General features: G+C 33.3%; 1 protein-coding gene across 1 annotated transcript in view; it reads right to left on the bottom strand.

Moving 5' to 3' along the window:
- LOC147077318 (uncharacterized) overlaps window positions 1-24,260 on the bottom strand; it is a 32,017-nt gene extending 7,757 nt beyond the window's left edge. The window contains exons 1-4 of the mRNA XM_085941052.1: window positions 24,040-24,260; window positions 20,841-20,957; window positions 18,400-18,552; window positions 16,919-17,411 (exon numbers count right to left, since the gene is read on the bottom strand). Of these exons, the coding sequence (XP_085797178.1) occupies window positions 16,919-17,411; window positions 18,400-18,552; window positions 20,841-20,957; window positions 24,040-24,204 (928 nt within the window). The 5' untranslated portion in view covers window positions 24,205-24,260. The remainder of the gene's footprint in view (window positions 1-16,918; window positions 17,412-18,399; window positions 18,553-20,840; window positions 20,958-24,039) is intronic.
- Between the last annotated feature and the right edge of the window lie 1,712 nt (window positions 24,261-25,972).

Here is a 25,972-nt window from a genome sequence, read left to right as displayed (position 1 = left end):
TGAGCTGTAGCGTCATCGAAGAAGAAGAAGATGTGTGCACACCCACAAAGGTTTCTGAATTAGAAAAACTATCTTCTTCTTCTTCATTATATCTTCTTTTATTCATATGGTTCCTATACCATTCATCGGATTGCGATGAAACCTTCGCCAGTTGTTGTGGCAACACCCGCAAAGGTTTCTGAATCAGTACAACCATCTTCTTCTTCTTCGTCGTCTTCATTCTATATTCTTTTATTCTTATGATTCCTATACCATTCGTCCGATTGCAATGAAACTTGCGTCAGTTGTTGTGCCGACACCTGCGAATGTTTCTGAATTAGTACAACAATTTTCTTCAACCTTTTTTTCTATTCTATCTTCTTCTATTCGTATGCGTTCTTATACCATTCATCCGATTGCGATGAAATTTTGATCAGTTGTTGTGCGCATGCCCGCGAAGATTACTGAATTAGAAAAACCATCTTCTTCGTTATATCTTCTTTTATTCGCATGGTTCCCATACCATTCATCGGATTGCGATGAAACCTTCGTCAGTTGTTGTGGTAACACCTGCAAAGGTTTATGATTTAGTACAACTATTTTCTTCCTCTTCTATTCATATGCGTTCTTATACCATTCATCCGAATGCGATGAAATTTTGATCAGTTGTTGTGCGCATGCCCGCGAAGATCTCTGAACTAGAAAAATCATCTTCTTCTTCTTCATCATATCTTCTTTTATTCATATGGTTCCTATACCATTCATCCGATTGCGATAAAACCTTCGTTAGTTGTTGTGTTAACACCTGAAAAGGTTTCTTAATTAGAACAACCATTTTCTTTTTCTTCTTCATTCTATCTTCATTTATTTTATATAGTTCATATACCATTCATCCGATTGCGATTAAATTTTGGTGAGTTGTTGTGTGCACACCCGCAAAGGTTTCTGAATTAGAAAAACTATCTCTTCTTCTTCATTATATCTTCTTTTATTCATATGGTTCCTATACCATTCATCGGATTGCGATGAAACCTTCGTCAGTTGTTGTGCTAACACACGCAAAGGTTTCTGAATTAGTACAACCATCTTCTTCTTCTTCATCGTCTTTATTCTATATCCTTTTATTCGTATGATTCCTATACCATTCGTCCGATTGGAATGAAACTTTCGTCAATTGTTGTGCCCACACCTACAAAGGTTTCTGAATTAGTACAACAATATTTTTCCTCTTCTTCTATTCGTATGCGTACCTATTCCATTCATCCGATTTTAATAAAACTTTCGTCAGTAATTGTGCCAACACCCGCGAAGGTTTCTAAATTAGTACAATTATCTTCTTCTTCTTCTTCTTCTATTCGTATGCGTTCTTATAACATTCATCAGATTGCGATGAAATTTTTCTCAGTTGTTGTTCGCACACCTGGGATGGTTAGTATTATATAAAATACAAAGTTTGTTGTTTGTTTGTTCCATCCAATTTTGAATTTTTTACTACATATTAATACTATTAATAACGTTTGCATATTTTGGATTCGATTTTAATTTACAGTTCTTTTGTTTGACCTTTACTCCTATTAGAATTACTTTCATATTGTATTACACAGATATTTTAATATTAAAAAGATAATTTCATTATTATTTTTTAAATATCTAAGGTAAATGTATCCACTAAGCGACCCTGTGCGAAGCCGGGTATCTCACCTATAATATAATTTCAAAACACGTTAAATATTTATATAAGAATAATTAAAAACAAAAATAATTCAATCTTATAGTTTCCACTAAAATTATTTAATGTTATGTTTATTATGCTGAAATAATTACACATAATAAAAATTAAATCACTACGCTATGTGTACCTATACGCATGTAGTAAGTCTATAATATACCCACCTTTCGAGAATTTCATAACAAGAGGTTTTCTAGTCTATGTTAAAATAAATATATTGTATCTCCATAAAAATGTACTTTCATACATATTATATATTGCCAAACTGGTAGGTGCGCAGTGTTGCGAAGGTAGGCACGAAAAGTTTTACACAAATAAAGCCACGTCATGATTGCAGTTTGCAAATAAAGTTTATAAAACAGCCGCTAGTTATAAACTACATAAAAACAGTCCTAAAAAACGTTGTTTGTTAAACTGTCTGAAGATAATATGTAGACTAATTTTTTAATACCTCACTTCTATACTATTGTTGAGTGTGCTGGCTATCTCGTGAAAAAATGATATACAAGGATCAAATCATAATATTGAAATTTGAGGCAAATTTGTTAACGAATGATAACTGTTGTTAAATTTGTCTATTTAGTTAAAATTAAAAAAAAGTGAATAAATCAATGCAAGGACCACTAATGCATTGACTGATTTAAAAAGACAAAGTGAAGGCATACATAAAAAATTGGAGCTTTGGAAATCAAAATTTAAAAAAAAAATCGTCATGTTTCCACTTTTAAATGATTTTGCGCCAGATATATTGAAGCAAACAAAAATCTATTTACTGAGCGTTATGATAGTTTGCTAATGCACTTTCCCCATTATTTATTTCACAAATTTACTCTAATAGTAAAAAAATCATTTGATTTCAAAACTATGATATATTAAATATGTAGGTAGTTGTACGTTTGATGTGATACCTATATCATGAGTGATATATGTAATGATAACTCCCGTGTATGTGTATAATTTAGGAAACACTACATTATAGTACCACACTGCCCTTAACCTCAGAGATAGGTAGGTGGGCCCGACAAATATCCTGGCCTAGGGGCTCGCTTTTCGCAAAATCTTTTTTAAACATCCATCGCATGAAAAATAAATTAATTTAAATAAGTATAAGTAGTAATATAAGTAGTAAAACCTTGTTTATTATTTATATATTTAGGTTTTCTTTATTTTTGTATTAGTGCCTAAATTTTTGACTATTTAAAAAGGTGTCTGAATTATTTAATGAAATAAAGGGGGGAGGCGCCAAGTTTCATTTTTTTTTAAAAAGGAGGCGTAATAACATTAAGTTTGGAAATCACTGATGTATTTGATAGGAACCGTAATTTAATACTTGTGTATTTTTGTAGATACTAAACATTATACTTACCTACATATAATAAAACAATCATTAGATTTACTTAGGTGGAAGATAACGGTGTGAAAGACCCCTTACTTCAAAAATTGTACTGAATTCCACACCACCGTGGAGGTACAGTTAAATTGCGGGTTTTTTTAAATCTGTGGTTTTCCCATTACGACTATTTCATTGTACTACGTTTTAACTTAATTTTCTAAGCATAACATATTATACAAACTACAAATGAATATATCTACATAATATTATCTAATTAAAATTTAAATGGTGACTCATAACTTTATATTATAATATAAAACAATCGAAATAATAAAACTACCTACTATTATATTTCTAAGAAAAATACTCACTTTCTGAAATGCAAAATATTAAGAATAACATTACCTACATAATATATACAAAATACATAAAAACATTTTATACATGTGATAGAGGTATTTTTTGCAATTTACATTAAATTTAGTCAATACCATTATGTACGGACTATGTCCAAAATGGTATACCAACATAAAATGAATTGATTTTACAGACATGGGGTGCAGAGAAATAATATTATATTATGTTTATACCTACATCAGATTGAGTATGATAACATTTTTATAATAAAATAATATTATTTGGTACTTATGACATTAAAAGCAAAATTAATAATTAGTAGGTAATCTTAAATGTATTAGTCCTACCTAAATAAATTCACTGATTTCAGGGACATAATAACATGGAGTTAATGTTATAGTATAATAACTACATGTAAATGCAACAGTTTCAATATAATTAATTATTTAGACATGTACCTACTCACTAATATTATTTTTTTTAAATAAAAAAGATAAAAATAAATATCAGTAAGCACTTATTCATTAGACGTAACCAACTGAAAGAAAGCATAGTGGTTCGTACCACGAGAATGTCGTGTATACTATACTATTGAAAATACTAAAAATACTTTCTGCGACTATTGTATACCTACATACTTCATAAACAAAAGAATATCTAGTTGTATTTGAAATGCATGTCCTGACTAAATAATATTCTTTTCGGGCATAAGTTATTATTAGTAATTTATAACTACAATATAATTTATTATAGAGGTAGAATATGCAAGTACTCATATGCACAAAGGAAAACCGACCGCTTGCTGTGCGTTTTTGTGCAGGTCACTCGAGGTAGGTATATTTTCAAATGCACATGTTCCACAAACTGATGTAAACTTTACAGACCTTGTAATAAGGGTTGGTATTCTTCTAAATCTGGGTAAAAAGGTTTTTATGACATGCCCGAGATACCGGGAATTTAAGGTAAGTGTTTAGGAATAAACGTCATATGAAGCAAAGTTAACATGATAAAATAAACACTAATAACATTACATTAAGGGTTAGTTTGGCATTTATCGTCAGATGCACGGAACATTTTAAATTTCAAGGTTCGTTATATTATGGGAGGATTTATACGAGCCATCAGTCATATAATTAAATTGAACAAACACATAAATTGGTCTCGCTGTTCTAACAAATAACATTTTATAATAGTGTCTCACTTTACAAAATTATTATGTGGGTTTCTCTAACGTATATCTTTTTACATAGCCCTATCACTGTCTTATCAAAATATCGATCAGACTTTGGAAAATGATTAATTTTATATAGAAAACATTCAATTAAACTACTTGTGCATTTTTATTTTTACGCATAAGCATTTTATCTACAAATAGCTAAAAGTAGATTTTTTTGTATATAATAATAAATGGGGTATCCATGATTTAAGGGCCTAAATAAAGTGCGAGTTCTTCATGGCAACGGGAGTGTTAAAAAAACTATATTTTAATGTTGTATTGCTGAGGGGGGGGGGGTAATGTGTATTAGCTGAGGGCTCCTTCAAGCATAAATGAAACTCTGATTACTATGCATATCGCCCTTATAATATCCGAAAAATATTTAACCCACTTTCATATTTTAGAATGATTATTCAGCGCTCCGGTTCGTAAGATTTTCTATTTCGAGCACTAAACCAAACTAACTGCTTTCTGCTTTCTTGGGCCATGATTAATTGAAATTGATGTAAAGTAGAAACAATGATCGAGTTTGACACAATATTAAGACAACACGGATGGTATACGAACAGACCGATAGACAATAATTAAATTTACTATATAACACTGCATACTTAACTCATTTTAGACCAAAAGTGGAGTTACAAGTTCCGCGCAATTAGGTGACGGAAAATAAATGCTTATTATATGGCTCCAAATGGTATAATCATGAAGATTTCAGTAAAATTAAATAACGTAGGTAGGTACATATGTATTTATTAAAAAGGTTCATTGAAATTTTAAAAAAATATATAAAATAATATGAAAAAACCATTAAAAAAATAATTGAAAAAACGAGGTTTCAGTATTTCACTGTATCCATCATTTCAGAATCGTCCTTGTTTCTCTTATGAATGCCGGATTTATCTGAAATACCATCTGAGATAGTATCTGGCACCACATAATGCAAGACACAAAAACAAATCATTATCTTCCAATACTGGAGCAATATTTTTTGTGTTAAATATAATAATTGCTATAAGTACTATATAATTATTAAAATATCATTAATATCGATAATTCCTATTATGTATCATCTGCAAAGAATAATATTTTCCGAATTAGGTATTCGTACCTATTTTAACAACAACTGTAGCGTTTCACTATTGCAAAAAGAAGTTTTTAATTTTTTTCTTCAATTTTCGTTTAGGTTTTTTAACCGGAATACATAGTTTTTCAACTGCGCCACAGTGGATCAAATAAACAGATGTGGATGGTTCAATGTCATCTTGCCGAGATAATAATATTATGTATGATTGTGACTATGGTTGTATATCTTTTAGTGTTCTTTACTGTTTCTGTAACTGTTTATTATTGTGTATTTGCATGGTAGAAGCTGTTACCTTGTGGCAGTGAAATTTAATGCTGCTCTGGTCTTTTCATTTTCTGATGTTTTAAAATAACTCCACAATATTGAAACAAGTTATAAATTTTTGTAGAGTCTTCACAGCCTTTCTAGTGTTTATCATTTTGAAGTTTTCATATTTTTCTTCACCAATAACTTTTCTAAAAAAATCACAGGGAATAATTTTGGTTCAAGTTGTTCTGTGTGAAAATGGAGACCAAGCTATTGACACGAGCAGAAACGCCGACCTTCAGTTAGTGTTTGTGGCAGAGTATGGTTTAACGACATAACTATACAAATCTAGCCTTGTAGTCAATTCTACTTCTCAATAGCCTTGCGACAACCTCACGACACGGTTCAGACAGGATATATAAGTCCCATGGTTCTAAACTATGGAAGAAGCAGGGAAGAAATGGTCGAAAGAGACCATGAACAGGTAACCAGTAGCGTAATCGTTTAGTAATAGGAAGTAAAATGTATGTTGTTAACCTTTTCTTTGTAAATGTTATAAAATTTTACGTAAAAAATTTCGCCTCCGAAAATCGAGACTGCTAAAGTGTAATTGGAACGCTGTGACCACAGGCCTCGAAATGTCACATCGCGTAAGCTCAGCGCGATCTATTTTGAAAATAATTTCCGGGAAATCTCCATTAAACTTAGAAAATAAGTTATGGGAGAGATTGTTTACGTAAAATTTAGCAAGTACATGCTTCAATAACTTTTATAGCAATAATGGAAGTGTATGAAAATTGGAAAAGAAAATTGAATATTTATAAATTTATATACTGTATAATTATGAATAAAGAATTTTAATACTAATTTTATCAATACAAGATAGAAGCCAACTACCGTTATAAAAATACTGTAAACGCGTACCTATACTTATAGACGCGTAATTATAATTATAGATTTTATTAATGCTATAACTCGCTGACTATAATGAATATTGTAAAAGTAACAATTGGAAAAACTTAAGATTCTGGTATAGATGGGTGTCTACCCATAAACAATAATAAATCTTAATCGCATCTTGGGTAAATAAAAGAATCAAATACTGCAACTAAAAATACAAATTGACGTGTGACTTTGAACTTTAACTGAATTCTGTTCGACTCGAATTTACGGCCCAGCTGTGTTGAGTTGCAAGATAAAAATAGATTCAAGGTTACGTTTAGATTACTATGGAAAAACCACTATTAAAGATTAAATAAATTTGTAGTCGCTCGTAATTATTAACATCTTGTTAGGATTAAGCATTTATATATTTAAGTTGAAATGTTAAGTATAATATTATAGAGTTTCTACGTAATAATATTCGTCCGGAAGGTAAATATCGAATGAAACGTTTTCTGCGGGAATAAATAGTTTTATTAAAACTTAGTAAAATTCTATTGGCCTAAAAAGGCCGAGAGTGGTGGAAAAGACCAGAACGTGGGTGTCAACCTTTCGTTTTGACGTTTTAAATTTAAAGACTGCCATCCCCTTATCTAGTACACGAATGCCTATTCCGATACCTCGTTGGAAAGCTAGAAACTTTCCCCTTCGTTTGAACACGAAAAATCATATAAAATCAACTATTTTGCTTACGTCATCGTAACTGCGTATTTAAGGGACATGTTCTAGAGGGTGCTTAAAACACCCCTATTAAGTCTTAATTTTGCGGAAATAAAGTAGAGTAAATTAAACCCGACTAAAGTAGAAGATATCTCTATTAGAAAATTGTCAGGAACGGGAGATATACGTAAATTTATCCCGTGAGAGAAAGATATACATCTGCTATCCCTTACGGACTGTTTCCTGTTAAACCTCTATCCGAAGGGTATAAAAGGCGACCACTTTTCCCGTAAAATCATTAGTTTCAACACTCTTCACCAGCGATCTTCAGCAAGCAGCAGTCCTCACTGCAAAGTTGCGAGACATGGTTCTCAGTACATTCGCGATTCATACGTACCAGTAAGTCCCCTTCGGCGGGCAAAACGTAGCGCGAATATCACGTATCTGTCGGTAGTGACGTATGCCGCTAAAACGTAGCGCGAATAACACGTATCTGCCGCTAGTGACGCACGACGCGGAGTAATTTTATTTTTCATTACTCATCATACGAGGTAACGTAATCGGGATAAATTACGCGATCGGATTTGTTTTATAAAAACAAATTAATAAACTCAGTTCGTAATAATAAATTTTACAAATCTTTTCGGAATTATAAAATAAATTTTTGAAACTTTATTAAGTAAACATAATTATAAGAAACAAATTTTAGTAAATAAATTTGTAAACATAAAAACAAATTTTAGTAAATAAATTTGTAAACATTAAGCAAACCTTTTGTAAACAAGTTTGTAAACACAAATAAATATTTGTAAACATACTGTGAACATAAATAAACTTTATAAACAACAATAAAATAAATTCTATTCTTTTAATAAACCCAATACTATGTGACTAAAGAATAATTTATATTTTCTTACGGGAAAATATTTCATGAAAAAAAATATTCAAAGAATATTTGCGTATACATTCTCCGAGTTAGGTGTGACTTTTTGGAAACCTGTGAAAGATTTCACAGAGATCCTATAGTGAACAAATAAATAGTTTACTGATACTTTAATGAGATTTAATTACGGGAACAATGACAGTTAACTTTATTGTGAAACCGTGAACTCTAGAACCCGAATAAATTCGGCACCACACCAGCTGAGAGTTTTATTTGGGAATTCAAAAGTTGTGACACTACAAAGGAGATCCACCTCTCCTAGTTCATCACTAGTCTCCTCAGTGACGGCCCGGTAGCATTATTGAGCTAGCCGTGAGCCGGGTCATGTCAGTAGCCAACATTTTAAGACCGCCAGCACGAGGTCGGCCAAGAAACATGTTAACCTCGACATCCCAGGTAGACACAGAGCCAGCTGCTCGCAGGAGAAATGTTGTCCCTCAACCGATCGCTGAGGTGCGGTTGGAACACGTTGGCCATCTTCCTTGCTTTCAGGATGACCATTCAACATCCGTGTGCAGATATCCTGGATGCAAGTCCCGCACCAGGTATATTTGCAAATATTAAAATGCAATATATACCTGTGTACAAAATTTTTCTTTGAGCTGTATGATGCAGCTCAAAGCAATTTTAAAGTATATATTTTAAGTGTAAATATATTTAATTATCCTATTTATAATGTTTTTTTATTGTTTTTATTGATAATGTTCTAATAAAATTATCCATTCCTTTGAAAAAGTTGTTCTTTTTACCTTCCCTAGGTTTATAGAGAAAGTAATATTCATCTCCAGTGTGACTTCGGGGATCTAGGATCATAAGGGCGAAACTACAAAAACACTGTACTGAGATAAATGGGAAAATAGGGTAAAATAGTTTTTATTGTTAAAAAAAACAATTTCACACTGTAAAAATACAAAAAAAAAACTAAAGCCGTTGTAACATATTAATAAGAGTAATGTAGAGCATCAATATCGTCATTTTTGTCATTAGTTAGATTGGAAAAAATAAAATATAATTAACGGGAAACATTCGCCCTTTTGTCTCTCAAAATATTTTCAAATAAGGTTACTGGTAAATATTTGTTCTTAATACAATATAGATAATACAAAATATAGGCGAAATATCTTTCATCAAATTCTATTCCTAAATCTAACTATATACATAATTTTGTTATGCATCTTTTTCATCCATGTTTTCCTAATTATTGTAAACATTTGACAACTTTAAAGAATTGTAAAAATAATGATATTGTTCCTGAATAATGCCCATTGATATCTTTTTCGCAGTGAGGGAAAGTGCTGCGTTATATTTAGGCTGGAGTCGAAAAGATGAATGGTTAATTATTCTGGTTTCTCTTCGTATGACTTGGAGCATTTTGAATGGCTCGTCACAATCATATTTTCTCAATCCGTATGAATCGTATAACACTTTCTCCATCCGCATCAATCTTCTTATTTTTATTTTTATTCTTTTTTATTTTTATTTTATTCTATATTTCTTATATGCATTTTTGTCATTTTGTAATTCAGAAAAATCAAGAAAATCTTGTTGATCCATCTCAGTTACATTGTATTTTTTTGTGTGCCATCTGAACAGCAGAGTACCATGCGGATGGATGGTATTTATATCCAAATGCTTTAGTTTTCGATTCTCGCATGAACGGAATCTCATTTCATTTGCGAGTGCCTGGATTCAAAGAACATTTGATTAACTATCGGAATTTTTGGGAACGACTATGTTTTATAATGAACATCTTGTGGCACCATCCAGTCTTTGTTTTTCAATATCGCCTAAAGACCAATATGAATTCAACATTGTCTGCCGTACTGTTTCGGTAAAATTCTCATTGCACTTTCTGGGACATTTAGAACAGTCTTTGGGCTTTAAATAACTTCCTTCAATTTGCTTACCTGTAACTGAAATATATAACGTTCCGTTTTGTCTATTAGTTATATGCTTATTTTTCCATTCGTAGGGCTTAGCAATACAATATGTTCGTTTATTATTTAACTCATCAAAAACACAATCTTATTTCTGAATTGAACATTATCGGACATCATCGAAATTATTTCTTATTGTAATTTCTTCTGGGCATCCATTAAATTTTTCAAAAAACTGGTTGAGCTATTCAAAGACGTAGTAATTCCTGAGATGCTGTAAATGAGTTTGTTCTACAGGAAATCGATGAATTAACTCACTTTTATCTGTTTTCATAATATAATATTATGAAGTATATACCATGGTTAAATTCAGCATATAATGGTGGTTCATGCGTAGGTTCTAATATATTTTCTACTGACAATAATAATTGTTCCGAATGTCCTGGTAATGGCTCAAATACAATCTCTTCAAAAAATCCTGTTTCACTATTCAACCACGAAGTAAATTCTGGGATGATGTGCATGTCTAAGAAAAGAAATAGTATTTTTAATACAAAAGACAGATATTTTGAATCCGGTTTTCTAAAAAAAATATAAAATATTAATTACATAATACATAATAGAGCTCAATTCTGTCTTTTATGATGAGTGAATATTCTGCATTATTTTCCATTAGTAATTTTGCTGGCCATCCTGGTAACGACGTATCAGGGAGAAACTCTCGAAAATATTATCTTGAGCTCTGCAACCATGAAGTAACTCCTAAGATGATAATATGCATGTCTGAGAAAAAAAAAGGTATTTTTAATACACTCAGCTAGTGGATAAAGCCATATTTGAACAAATGAACAATTCATTATAATATTTCATCAAGGTTAACTGTTTATCAGAGTTATTCTCCTTGAAATTATAATCATTAGTCGGTTTATTATCTGGTACATGATTTGAGTTCAAAACATTCAGTTTTTCGTCTTCCAATTCTGTATTTCGATCTGCAAAAACATGATTTATAATGATGCTGTGTGTATATAAATATTTAATCAGATTACATTTAAAAACAATTTGACCGGTTAGGAGTCGAAATAACATAACTTAAATATATATTACTCTTCGCATGCTTGTACGTTGGTTCTGTTTAAAGATATCCACAATCATTACTTCTTCAAAACATTGTTGATATGCAAGTATGAACCGATAACAAGTGTTTACTTAAGTCAAATTGACAACTTACGCCAAACTAAAAATTACGAAACTTCCATAAACTAAACTTTATGTCAGTGACATAAAGGCGAAACGCCACTTACGTCGAAGTGTCCTTGATTAATCGGCATTAATGTCAGAGTCACACAGGTGTAAGAGGACATTCACCCATATGACATTAAAATTCCACGTGGATTTGTACATACGCCAAGTAATATCTGGCAAACCGCTACACGTACGAGTTTCATCTTTGTACATATGATAGAACTGCGTTCTAGCAAGACAATGCAATATTTAACTCAAAACAGCCATTTTTGTAGTTTCGCCCTTATGATCCTAGAACTCAGACTTGATATCCACATAATGTGCATATAGAATACCTATTTGAGGCGCCGAGCGCCAAAGGAGCTCAAGCACCATTTAACAAAAGTGCTACAAAATGGCCGTCAAGTTTTCAGTGAATTTATTTTTTTAATTTTAAACTTGAATGTTGAAATGGACAATTATTTTCTAAGCAAAGCAAATTTAAAAAAATCAAAGTATTATTTGCAATAATATTTAATGAAAAATATCTATTGGATTCCAAAAAAAAATGGTGTTTGAGCCTCTTTGGCATATAGAAAAATGAAAAAAGGTGGCACTTGATACTTTTATTTGTTGCATAAGCTTCTGTGGCATTAACATTTTCAAACTCAAGTAATGGCATTAATTTAAAAAAAATGTTTTAAAGTAAGGGTTTGGTAAGCAATAAAAAAACATTTTGATATAAACAAATTTTATTATGCCAAATAAACACTGAAAAAATGGTCAAATTTGTTATGATTGTTACATGAGTTTGTTTGGCACAAAATTTGCCATATAATATTAAATACGTTTTTGCCATTACAGCAATGATTTCAAAGCCTTTGGATTGTTTTTTTTTTGTAATAACTATCTATATACCCAATATTATTAATAATACTAAATAAAATCGTTACTCCAAACTGGCCAAAATAACAAAATCATTATTCAAATTTAACACCATCATTTTTTCTCAAGGATTCAGGTGATTTTTTAAATACTTTTTTTAGTGTATATCAATCGTAATTGGATATAAAACAAGATGAAATTAGAAATAAGAATTATTTTCCTTTCCACACTTCATGTGTTAGTGGACATAATTACTAAAATGATGTTAATAACCATATTTCAAAAGTAATCTAAAATATTTTAAACAGCTGCGTACCTATGTGAGAGAAAAACGGATAGAACATGTTAAACTTACCGCGATTTTCCTCGTTTACAGGTTTAACACACATCGAAACTATTTTTCTAATCCTTCTTGAGCTCATTTTTAGTTTTTTTCACTGTTGATAACGTATATTCAATACGACAAATCTGACAGCTGTTTTGGTCTCGCGCTCTCCATAGTATAATGGCGGATAAGCTTCTGTGGCGTGCCGACATAACTACCAAAACAATTATGCCACAGAAAATAAATGTCTATTGTAAAATATCTATAATTATTTGAGCGATAAGACTTTGTGGCATGAGACATATCGATTTATAGAAATATCCTACATTCAAATGTCAAAAATCGTAAAGTTGGCGCTTGAGCTCCTTTGGCACTCGGCGCCTCATTTTACTTGTTATAAAATAAAAAAAAAAAATTTTTTTTTTGTCATAGACTCTCTTCTTCCTTCTTCTGAATTAATTCAATAAAATCAAAGAAATATTTTTTTCAATGGCTGGTTCTCCCTCGGGTCTCAAGAGGTATGTTACGACGGTATTATTTGCGACCCGGGTTTCGCCTTTCGGCATCTTCAAGGTACTGTGTTCACTCACCAAAAGGCAAATAAACACTTACAATGAGTACGTCTTTTAACTCTTACTTATATAAAAAATCAATACAATAAAGTAGGTAACATTTCCATTACCTACCTATCAAGTCATGGGTCACAATAAAAAAATATTACAAAAAAATTATGAATAGTTGGTGTTTGTAAAAAACCCCCTCTATTATCATCAATAATAAATCGTCAAAACTTAATAGGTCATTAGTAATTATAAACAATAAAAATACTTCACTCAAGACGTGTAAAACATCTGTTTTGACTCATTGCCGGATACCGAGTAGACGGCGCTGATTCGGCTTCATCAGCTTAGGATCGCTCTTCACAGGAAGCACGATCCAAATTTGACCGACATGTCTACCAACCTAAATTTTCGCTGTATTACGAATTGGAGAAAGCCGCCGATAACTGTTTAATGTATGGAATGCCTTTCGTATTAATTTGGACAATGGAAATAATGGAAACGTACTAAAGTGATGACCGTTAAGAATAGACCTGTTGGAAAGGTCTATTCTTTACGTCGATACTTTATTAAAAAGGAGCGTTTCCGATTTTTCTTATTTGAAAGATGACGTCATAATGTCACACCTGTCACACCGCGTCTCGCTGATAGCGATATCAAAAAGCGCTTCTCGCTGATGGCAAGATCGTAAGCGAAAAATATCTAATAGGCTTCCACCAGAGATTGCTATTGTAAACATATGCATTTCGCATTCCGAAAAATTTATGAAAATGTAATAAATAGTAAACTAGGTAGGTATATGTCAAATAAAAATCTCCGTTGTGTTTATTTGATCTCTCCCAAGTCCCAAATAACAGAAGATGACCAGCAACAAGCATACCGAGCGAAGAAAGAGAATGCATATTCTTCGCACTGACGGGAGATGGCAATAACTATAATATTATGGGTTACAATAATAAATAGTTTCCTTGTGCGAACAGGTGCTACTTATTATGAATGGGAAAGTGTGAATAAAAACGATTAAAACCAAATATGTTTCCGATTTACTTTATTTATAAACAAAATATAATACATATTGTCACAAAATTCAGTTTTTAACCAAGCTATCGTCATACACAGCAGGTTGGTATCTTCCACTTTGCAAACGGCTAAAAATGTTGGGTTCATTCATTCAAAACAAAAACTTCCGTCGGCTGACATTTTATTTAGACATAGGTACCTAACCAATTCCAATCTCTTCGGACATAACTATTATTACCATAACAAACCAAACTCTTAATAATTAAGAGGAGCTTGCATAGAACATTTAAGAACACCTATAATTATTTACAGGCATAAACGAAAATACGATGACAGTTGAACATTTTTTTTTGTATTTAGTGACGTCACACGTATTTCGATTCAATGAAGTAGATGTGTTTATCTACCAGAGCATCTATTCTATACACAAGACTATTACTGGCCGCTATCGGCAACTATCGAGGGGCGTTTTCATTTTTTTGTGTCGAAATATTAGCAGTTCTTGTAACAATAACAAGAAGTTGGTTGTAATTGTTACAATACGTGCTAATACTTCGATATAAAAAGGAAAAACTACCCTCGATAGCAATATTGTGACAAGAATAGATGTGCAGAGGCACCTAGCGCAAAAGTACGAAGCTTGCACACATTTATATTTTTATAAAAATCTATGTTTTTTAAAATGATTATAAAAAATATTAAAACAAAGAATAAGTAAAAATCTCTTAAGCACATCATAGAAAACTTAATAAACTAATACCTTAATAATATGACATTAAACTATATGTCCCTAAGTAATAATAAGATGGGGTCCTTTGACAATTTCACATGTTATAACATTTTTTTTTAATTGAAAGTTTATCTTTGACTTTAATGTTTTCAGATAGGTAGGTACTAACATATTTATTAATTTAGTTAAAATTGTGAATTATCAAAAATATGTAAATCGCCTTAAACCCTGCGAAACCAAACCATAACAGAATATACTTTGTCAAAAAATACTCATCTATCTATAAAATATATGCATGAGAAATTGCAATTATCATATGTAAATGGCTTTAAACTAGAATGAGTCATTTTGTGCAATTTTATGCTACCAGATTTTATGCACGAGTAATTATTACATAAATCACGTTTAAAAAGCTTTTCACCAGACTGCGTGTTTTTGTGTTTTTTCATGGTACCTGAATGTATGTATAAGTAATTTTTCTTAATCACATTTCATTGTTGTTTAATTTATTAAAACGCATCCTTCTGAGTCAGACGAAACCGGACCTAATTTATTGCTTAAATGTGGAATAAGTACAACAAAAAAAATGCGTTTTATTAAATTAAACAATACAATGCAGTTCAAAAGTTTTTCACCAGAATGAGTCTTTTTATGCAATTTCATGGTACGAGATTTTATGCAAGAGTAATTATAATATATTAATAATAAATATAATATAATAATATTAAAAATAAAGTAACATTTAACACATAATAACTTTCCAACAGGATGAGTAATTTTTTGTCTTGTCATGTGACTAGACGTCGTGCATCAGTAAATTCATGTGTCACATTTACATGTTTTTTCACCAGAATGACTCATTTTGTGTCTTTTTATGTCACTTGATTGGCTGCATGAGTATTCGCACTTATCACATTTAAATGGTTTTTCACCAGAATGAGTCATTTTCTGTCTTTTCATGGTAAATGACTGTCTGCATGAGTAATTGCATTTATCACAGTTAAATGGTTTTTCGCCAGAGTGAGTCATTTTGTGTATTGTCAAGCTACCAGACGTCGTGAATGAATATTTGCATTTATCACATTTAAATGGCTTTTCACCAGAATGATTCATTTTGTGTCTTTTCATGACATCTGATCGTGTGAATGAATAATTGCATGTGTCACATATAAAAGGCTTTTCACCAGAATGAGTCATTTTGTGTGTTTTCATGTTACCTGAATGTGTGCATGAGTAATTGCATTTATCACATTTAAATGGCTTTTCACCAGAATGAGTTATTTTGTGTGTTTTCATGTTACCTGAATATCTGCATGAGTAATTGCATATGTCACATTTAAATGGCTTTTCACAGGAATGAGACATTTTGTGTCTATTCATGTTACCTAAATATCTGCATGAGTAATTGCATATATCACATTTAAATGGTTTTTCACCACAATTAGTCATTTTGTGTGTTAACATGTGATTTGATTGTCTGCATGAGTATTTGCACTTATCACATTTAAATGGTTTTTCACCACAATTAGTCATTTTGTGTGTTAACATGACATCTGATCGTTTGCATGAATATTTGCACTTATCACATTTAAATGGCTTGTCAAAAGAATGAGTCATTTTATGAGTTTTCATTCCACCAGACGTTGTGCACGAGTAATTGCATTTATCACATTTAAATGGCTTTTCACCAGAATGAGTCATTTTATGTATTTTCATGCGACCAGACGGTATGCATGAGTAATTGCATTTATCACAGTTAAATGACTTTTCTACAGAATGAGTCATTTTGTGTGTTTTCATATGACCAGATTGTTTGCATGAGTATTTGCACTTATCACATTTAAATGGCTTTTCATCAGAATAAGTCATTTTGAGTGATTTCACGTGACCAGAACGAAATCTTGAAAAATGACCATCGTCACATATAACCAGATTTGCAACGGAATCGGTCGTTTTTGCAATTGTGGTTTTATGTATCGCTTTGTGAAGCAACATTAGGTCGAACGATGAAAAAAAATCAAAACAGATACTGCACACAAAATTTTCTTTATGAAATGATTTTTTTTTCAGTTGTATAATAGCCACTAATAATTCTGTGGTTAACATATTCGATTGACAAATATCACGTTTAGTATTGCGACAGGCGACATCTTTGTACCTTTCAATATATTCCCCTAGTTCTTTCTTAATGTTTTGTTCCTCAATGTGTAGGTCTTCACTAGACGCTCGTTCTTCAGTCACGTCCCTGGACGATATGAAACTCGCAACATTGGCCGGTTCAGTGCTTCTAGCGATAATCTAAAAAAGACATTTAAAAGTATTAATAAATTTAAATTATAAGATTTTTAAAAAACAGTTAATTATAAGTAAAAGATCTAGGTATAAATATTATACCTAGACACGGTGTTAGCAAACCTTTTTACAGTGGCACCCGTGCCAAAATTTTCTATATATAATCTTTCGACTGTCTGACGTGCCGAGCAGTTTTTTTATTGTGAATGAAAAAATGAAAAAGCAGTTTTTACGAATTTTAATAAAAAGGATTTAATTTTTGCAATAATTCTTGAGATTCTATCTTTCATCGTGTTTCTAGACGGATGCATATATTTTATTCTTTGAATATATAATTTTTGCTTGTTTTAAATTTTTTCAAAAAGGTCGTAGGAGCAATTTAACCACGCTTGTTTTATATATTCCCCATAACTTAACGGTTTTTTATTTCCAGTGTCAGTCAGAATTACTACTACTAGCTCCACCAAGTTTTTGTTTTTTATTTCGTACACAGGCATTTTTGTTGGTGCCAATTAAATGGTTTGTTACTGTAGTACTCAGATGAGGCATTCTCTCGCTACAGTGGTCTCAAGCATTGTAAATCGATCAAAATCAGATGTTCGCGCAGCGGCGTCCTCCGCCGCCTGATGAGGTGAGTACGACACGATTGTCACTTATTTTCTTTCGTGAACCGATTATAAACGATTGCTTTAGTTGATTTAAAAAAATGGACCTCCTCCAAGGTCGTGCAATTTGATATATCTGGATTAATTCCTGTAATACTTCGTGGAGTAACTGGTTTATGCTGATAAACTCAATGGAAGCCATTATTGTTCGCGATGTACACCCAGCAGTTCTCGAATAAATGACATCCAAATTGGGTGACCAGAATTTTTTTCCTTGAGAATAATTCTGGTGACCATATTAATTTTAATGCCATGTAGATATCGATTATTCGAATATAAAAAAAAATGTTTAAAAGTTGTGTTATTAGTGAACCTGTAAATGAACGTACCTGGTCTACTGGGCTGTATTGTCGATCCAAGGAGCCGGGTTGAGGATTCTCATTATTGATTTGGCGAATTGTTTCGTCAACAAATTCTTGTTTGATGATGAACACCTCATTATCATTCTCCGACCTTATATTGATCAAGCTGTCTCTACACTCCTGAAAATAACAACATGATTAATAATATTATGTAACAGTATCGCTATTATGATCAGCCAGAGTCAATCCATTTCTGGATAAGACCTGCCACCAATGTACGACTGCATTTGGCAAGTGTGTGTATACTCACCGAAAGACATTCGTAAACTTCGTACTTTTTGTAAACATATAGCACATTGAGATCTATAGGGTCGTAACTGCAAATAACATGATCGTGAGTAATTTAAGTTTGAATGTTAAATAATTAACTACAATTTAATTAATTGCAGTAGACTGCAGAAAATTGTACCATGTTTGAATTCTTTTGTTACTTTACCCTGTAGTTCTTAAATATATTAATATATTTTAAAAATTATATTGTGGATTTTAGCAGTTGCGGCCATATAGTTTTAGAATTGACGAACATACTTGTAGATGCGGCTTCATAGTTTTAATATAAAAATTCTTTTATTGAAGAAATAAAAAAAACTAATAAAAATAATATAGAACATATAGAAATAAAAGAGGACAATAAAAATAACTTAATCATCAGTATGATTTGAAATATCATATATTTCAATGTCGGACTTATAAAAATAATCGGTGTGTGTACTTATGTATTCACGTTAGAAGTTATACTTCTTTTGCGTAACAAAACAAGAACAAAACTTGCGATAACCTAGATTCTTCGACTAGCTCTTAATCATCTTGTTAAATTACACACGTAAGAAATCAGGCCGCCTATTGAAGCGCCGTTGGTTTATTTCTATAAATTATATAATTATTTATCGTTTTTTTTTATTTTTAGAGTACCAACTGTCACTCTGACGTTTAATTGTTTGTTTAGGTAAGGAATTGCAAATTGCTGACAATAATAAATTCGCTGCCTAGGCAACGGAACAATTCTTACCTATAATATTATAGTGTATAATCGTCACGATTGCAGTATCATACTGTGGCGTAAAGGCAGCGCGTTCGGCTGATAACTGAACAATCGGTGCTACGAATCTAATCGACTGCGTTTTTTTTCGTGTGAAAAAATTAAATATGTGTACATTTTTGGATGATTTTGCAGTTGCGACCCTATAGATCTCAGGGTGCGATAAGTATTTATCATACCATGTTAAACATACATAATTTATAAACACTCATGAGAAAATATTGCCAATAGAGAAATTATTTTTCGAAAAAAGTAAGAATCAAAACTGCGTATCTTGGGTATCGCGCACTGTGCATTACCACTATCCTACGACTTCCATGCTTAATTACGAGAAATTTTAACTATTGGTCTTTTAAATACCTGCTCATAAGCGCTTTCCAAAACTGAAAAAATCTATAAACACAAAAATGACGATCCTCAGCCATGAGTGTACGACCAATAAGAAGTGCAAAGCATAGTGTTAGCCGCGTTAAGCAGGCTCTCACGTAAAAACCCGTCCATCTGCAACGTGTCGAATACGTCATCGTTATTCACAAAACACACGGTGCCAAATGGATCTGCGCAGATTGGCAAAAATAGTAAATTAAATTATTAGCAATTTCAAGTAAGTTACAACATCTTCAAGTGATCCGTGACGTCAGTTTGTAATTAATGTAATTAATACTTATTTTGATTTAAAATACAAAATCTAACTGCCGATAATAACTCAATTTAGAAAGCGCTTCAGAGAATATTGTAAAAATTGAGAGTTCAGAGTTCGTCGTCGCAATTAGATAAGATGCCTATACCACTGTGTTCAATGAGCGTCGGCGCAAATTCCAAGATGCAGGGTCGATGCTTAGTGGGTGTCAAAAAAGATTTTTTTCTATTGGTTATATATTTCCCAGAAGTGTTTTCAAATTATGTATGTTCAAACATTCATAAATCTTGTGAATTATTCGTTGGATCAAAAAAAAGCTGATACACAGTTACGTATATAATCACCTTTCCATAATTTATAGTGACTTGCCAGATATATTTTCAAACTATTTCTGTATATCTTCCACTTATAAGTATATTATGCGTCAATAATTCGCAACAATACGAGGCGGTGTACGCGTGTCTAGTAATCGAACAATTGTATCAAGATGGCCACGCGGCTTAAGCGTCGGCCTACACCGTCGTGGGTCCCAGGTTTGAGTCCTAGGTCTGGCAAGTATACATATTGTTTTTCAATTTGTGTATGAGAATATATTGACCTAACAGGTTGAACAAAGGGCTGACATCCATTTTTCGTAAAAACAAAAATATGTTAATACAAACCTCTACTCTGATGAGGCCCATATGAACTTATTAGGCACGAACCTAGATCTGAAAAAATAATACTAACCAAAGACGGATTTGGGCGTTCCCTAGATTCGACGAACGTATGGCTGCTTTCATTGTCAGTCTCTTTGAGAAGAGGATCAACTTCACATATTATTTCCACATCAGGTTTGATGTCAACCTATAAACAAAATAGTAAGTATGCACTGTCATTAATATATTTATAAAATAAATAATGTGTTTGACGAGATATCGTTGTATAACATTGAATCATTAAGCCTATTCCAGACCAATATAAATACAGTGTCACCTTAAAGTAGACTTAGAATGCGGCCACTTTTAACTTTTAGTTTCAAATTGTCAATGGATACATTTTGACCACAGAACATCCTTAGAAAATGGAAAACGGAGTAAGTCCATTCTACTATCTCCACGTTTGTTGTCCTGGTTTGTAGAGTTTCATTTGAAGAGAAATGAGCTTACAAGCGGTAAACGATTTGATTTCCTCATGGGAAGAAGCGATCCGCAACTTTGCAATGAATGTGATGTTTTGGAGGACATTGTACATATAGCAGTACAATGCCCAAAATATAAACAACACAGGATATCTTCGAGAATGCGAGTGCCTTGGCGGTGGGTAGGACGGAAGAGATTGACAGAATTGTAATGTTCTTTAACAGAATTGGAGCGAGGGTCTGTTCGGCGGATCCTCTTCTAGATGAGAAGAGGCGATATGACAAATGACACACAAATGAACCCATAAACCGTCCAAAATACCTGGTAATCATCTTAGACTGGACGCTGTCCTATAAGCAACACTGCATTAATAACAAAAATTAGACAGAAGCAAGGAACAGCATCCTGAGAAAACTAAGTAGCAATACGTGGGGAGCTCAACCACATACACTCAGGGTCTCAATTCATGCACTATGGAAGTCGGTGGCTAAGTACGCCTGTCCGGTATGGTACAAGTCTGCGCACACGAGACATCTGGACACTGCGCTTAACGAAACCTGCCGGATCATAACGGGGTCTTTAAAACCCACACCTGTAACCAAAGTTCGAGTGCTTACAGGAATCCCCACCCCACCTAGCCAATCTGACGCTAAACTACAACCCGAGTTGAAAGGGCAGCCCAAGAGAGGGACCCGCGAAACGTCATGCCATGTGTATCAAATGTAAAAAACAAGCCTCAAATCCAGAAGAAGCTTGGCAACAACCATACCTCTGACGCTCCCACCCGAAGAAGATAGACTATCCGCGTGGAAGGCGAACCTAGCCTCTGAGGGTCTCAAAGATTGGGTAAAGCCAACAGAGCATCTCCTACCCGGAGCCAGTCTCGGGTACCGTACATGGAACTCCCTAAACAGACTGACAATCATGGTAGGGCGCACTTGAGACAACATGGTGAAGTGGGGGTTCTCCGATGACCAAACCTGTGAGTGCGGTGAAATGCAAAGCATGGGGCACCTTTTTTCATGCACGGCTCGCCCAGAAAGTTGCAATTTCGACGACGTCCTATAGGCGAGGAAAATGGTGTGGCCTTCGACAACTTCTAGAGTGACACTTTATAGCTATTGAAGCCCGGAATCAACAAAAATAAATGATTCTTATTAATTTACATAGGTATAACATGTAAAAACAAAGCTAAAATAATACGGACAAACTAATCCATGTGAAGAAAACTACACAGTTGCAATATGACGCCACAATTTGTATATATTTTATAAATACTTGGCCTTTGTGGCGACCAGCTCAGACGGCCCGATATGATTTTTAAAACTATTATAACTTCAAACTTTCTAATGAAGCGACAGCAGCGTCTTCTTTATGAATATATCTGATATTTTCATTGGATCCTTCATTCGCCGCCTTTTAAAATGTGCCGTATCTGTACAATGCATAACCTGCCAAACCCCACGGGACGTCACCGTAAATATATTATATCTGCATTCAAACAACTGACCTATACAATTACATATGAAGCTATACGTCACAGTGTATAGGTATAAGGATCCTAATTGAATGTCCACACCTGCAAACGACGATACCACATAACACAAATTTGGCGTAGGTTCTGAATTGAAACATTCCACACCTGTCGTACAAAAATAATTATTATCTACACATATTATAGACTCACGTATAAACTTTGACGTCACCAAGGCCGTTGCATCGAATGTCTTCGAGAAAGGGTGCTAAGTAGGATATGTTGCCCTATGCCCGGAGGAAACCGGGTGCCCTACACCAGGGAACACAGAATTAATGAGGACTGAAATACCTAACGGGTGTGGAGTAAGAGGCAACCGATCTAAGGTGTGGAAGACTATGGAATAAAATAAACACATGTCAAGAATACACTTGTATTTCGTTCTGACAACTGCTCTCGGCTTAGGCACTGACGCTCATTCAATATTGGTGTATTGTAAGGTTGCAACACACATTATCGCACGACTATAATGTGAGGTTCATTTTCGTAGAAAACTCTCGCGTGGTGCAGTGCGTAAGGCGCTCGCCTTCCATCCGGGAGCTCCGGGTTCGACCCAGTAAGGTTAAAAATATATTTACATAATCTAATAGATAGCTTGGGAGTTATGCCACTGTTATTGGGCTTCACGGCCGGTTGTGGTGTTTAACAAAGAAACAAAAAGAAAAAAACCCCTGCATCAAAAGGTAGTGTATTCGGGGTATTATAGCATAACAGAAGTCTATTTATTGCTCTGTTCTGTACTCAAAACCCTTCATTACGTAGATTGGGTACAAGTTGTTATGGGGAAACCAGCAGCAAACACATTTTGAAAATAGCCGATATACTGTATTATTTGTAAGGTTGGGCTAGTTTAGGTTAAGTTACGTTAGGTTATCATTCTTGAATTCAAAAATTAGGTATGCCAACATCAGCTATGACAATTAGAGCGGTTCCCGCCTGGCTTCTCCATAACCGTCTTGTACCGAAGGTTGTAATTACCAAAACGCCAATCTTGGTAGGTATATAAATATATAATGTATTTTACTGCGAACCGACAACATATTAATCAAATACACTGACTGACAAGCTGTGTACATGGTAACTGTTTTCTTAAGAAGAAACAACGCGTGGCATGTGGTGTACTACTTGTCCACACTTCATTTAATATGATAGTATGACCGAATGATTGTACGCGTTGTGTTTCAAACAAATGGTTCTGCGCCTTCATTGGTATGCGTCAAGCACTGTACAATAATAAAATTAGATATACTTAATAATAAACATATTATATTACCTCCAAAATGGCGGCGTACGAATGCTCGATACGGAATTGTTGAATAAAATATGATTGTGACGTTTGTCCTTCCGGGCTGTGCGAGCGTTTTATCGGTATATAGATAGAACTGAATGATGTTCCGGGATCGGTGTCAAAGTCTGCCGGTTCACTTTTAATTTCCATCTTTTAAAATGTTACGTAAATTGAATGAACAGTAATTGGCATCAGTGACAGCTGACAGCTCACGAAAACGTTACTAAAATAGTGTCAGTGTTGCCATAAGAGAGAAGGTTGCACTAAAAGGCGACGAAATAAAAATTAGTTTTAACTAATTAATTAAGAGATTAACATAACAACTCATTGAGAGCAATGTATGTGTATTGGTAAACAATCTATGTACCTATTTAGGCGAACCTCCAATGAATTGGGTTTCGGCAGCTGAACGACTCACTGAACAGCTGACTTCGGTTCAGAACTAGGTAGTCTGAAGTTTCATACCAAACCATTTCTGACGGTCAGAGAATGGTTTGATTTTGGCTAGAACAGTGAACAAACGCAAATCTTAAACGGTTTACCTACTTTCTACGCCTTCGATAATAATTATTTTACTTATATTGTCTATGGTCATACGGATGAAAACATCACTGGAACGCACCTTTATGCCAGCGCTCCATTGGCGAGCCAAAAGTCCGACGACAATAAGTCTTCAGATTTTTCTACGTTCTGCTACTGGCCAACAGACGTTCAACGAAACGAGTATATAATTAATTTGACGAGTAAAACAGTCGACTTTGACAGCATAGATAATATACGTATATCTGACAGTTAAATCGTGATGGCGTTAAATGATACCGACGTTTTATGTTTTTTGGGTTATTGGGTGGCAGATAATGTAATAACGAAGCAAAGGGTACACAAATACTGGGTGAAACATTGGATAAGGAAACGAACGACATTATCCCACACAAATTTAATACGAGAATTGCGTTTGCAACCGAGCGATTTCCGCAATTATTTGCGAATGTCGGAGGATGTATACACAGAACTGTATAATTTGGTCTCCCCATTTATTAAAAAAAAAAATACTATGATGAGGGAAGCTATTTCTCCTCATGATAGATTATGTGCAACCCTGCGATTTTTGGCTGCCGGCGGAACATTCACTGACTTGCATTATAGAACTGCGATTGGAAGACAAACTCTGGGCAAGATAATTCCCGAAACTTGCCAAGTCATCATTGACGTTTTGAAAGGAGAATATTTCAAGGTGTGTATTATATTATACGTCATCTAATAAAGTTGGGCAAATTTACAAATATATCATTAACAAGTAGACATTGGTTGGTCTTATAAAGTGAACGTTTAGTGGATTGTTTTACCTATTTAAATCATAGACGGCAACATCATAAGAATGGCAGACAAGATGCATTTGAGATAGGTATATATATAGTCACAAATAAGGCCATCGTTGACATGCTAAATATTCAATAGACCATTAGAATGCTGTACCTAGCCAGGACTCTCCATATAGGCTGTAAGCAAGCTGCTTAATTATTCCTGTTGAATGTATTGTAATACTAGTCATATTCTTCGAAAAGCAAGCATGGAATTTGATTTCTAAATGAGGCCACATAATAATATAGGTTTGCTAACATAGCTCAAATACTTACCATTTGTTGTATCGCTTAAGCTAAGGTTTATAGGCATAAAAACAAACAAAAAAACAAATATTTTTACAAGATATTTATTCATACAAAAAACATTAATTTATTATACCGGCTTTTGTACATTTTTGCTTAATATACGATAAACTGGTTGAGTATGAACAGTAGTTGCTGGCATTATTTTGTCACTTTGTCCCATAAAGGCAACTTCATGCATCAGCTTCTCGGCCAGCAATCTTTGTCCCTGTGACATCGATCGTAGTTTCATGGCCATCATTTTGCCAAAA

Source organism: Rhyacophila brunnea, unplaced genomic scaffold (assembly GCF_057557595.1).
Source record: "Rhyacophila brunnea isolate RB1 unplaced genomic scaffold, BYU_Rbru_1.0 scaffold_13, whole genome shotgun sequence".
Lineage (NCBI taxonomy): Eukaryota > Metazoa > Arthropoda > Insecta > Trichoptera > Rhyacophilidae > Rhyacophila > Rhyacophila brunnea.
Note: the sequence above shows the minus strand (reverse complement) of the source record. Positions and strands in the feature narration are given on the sequence as shown.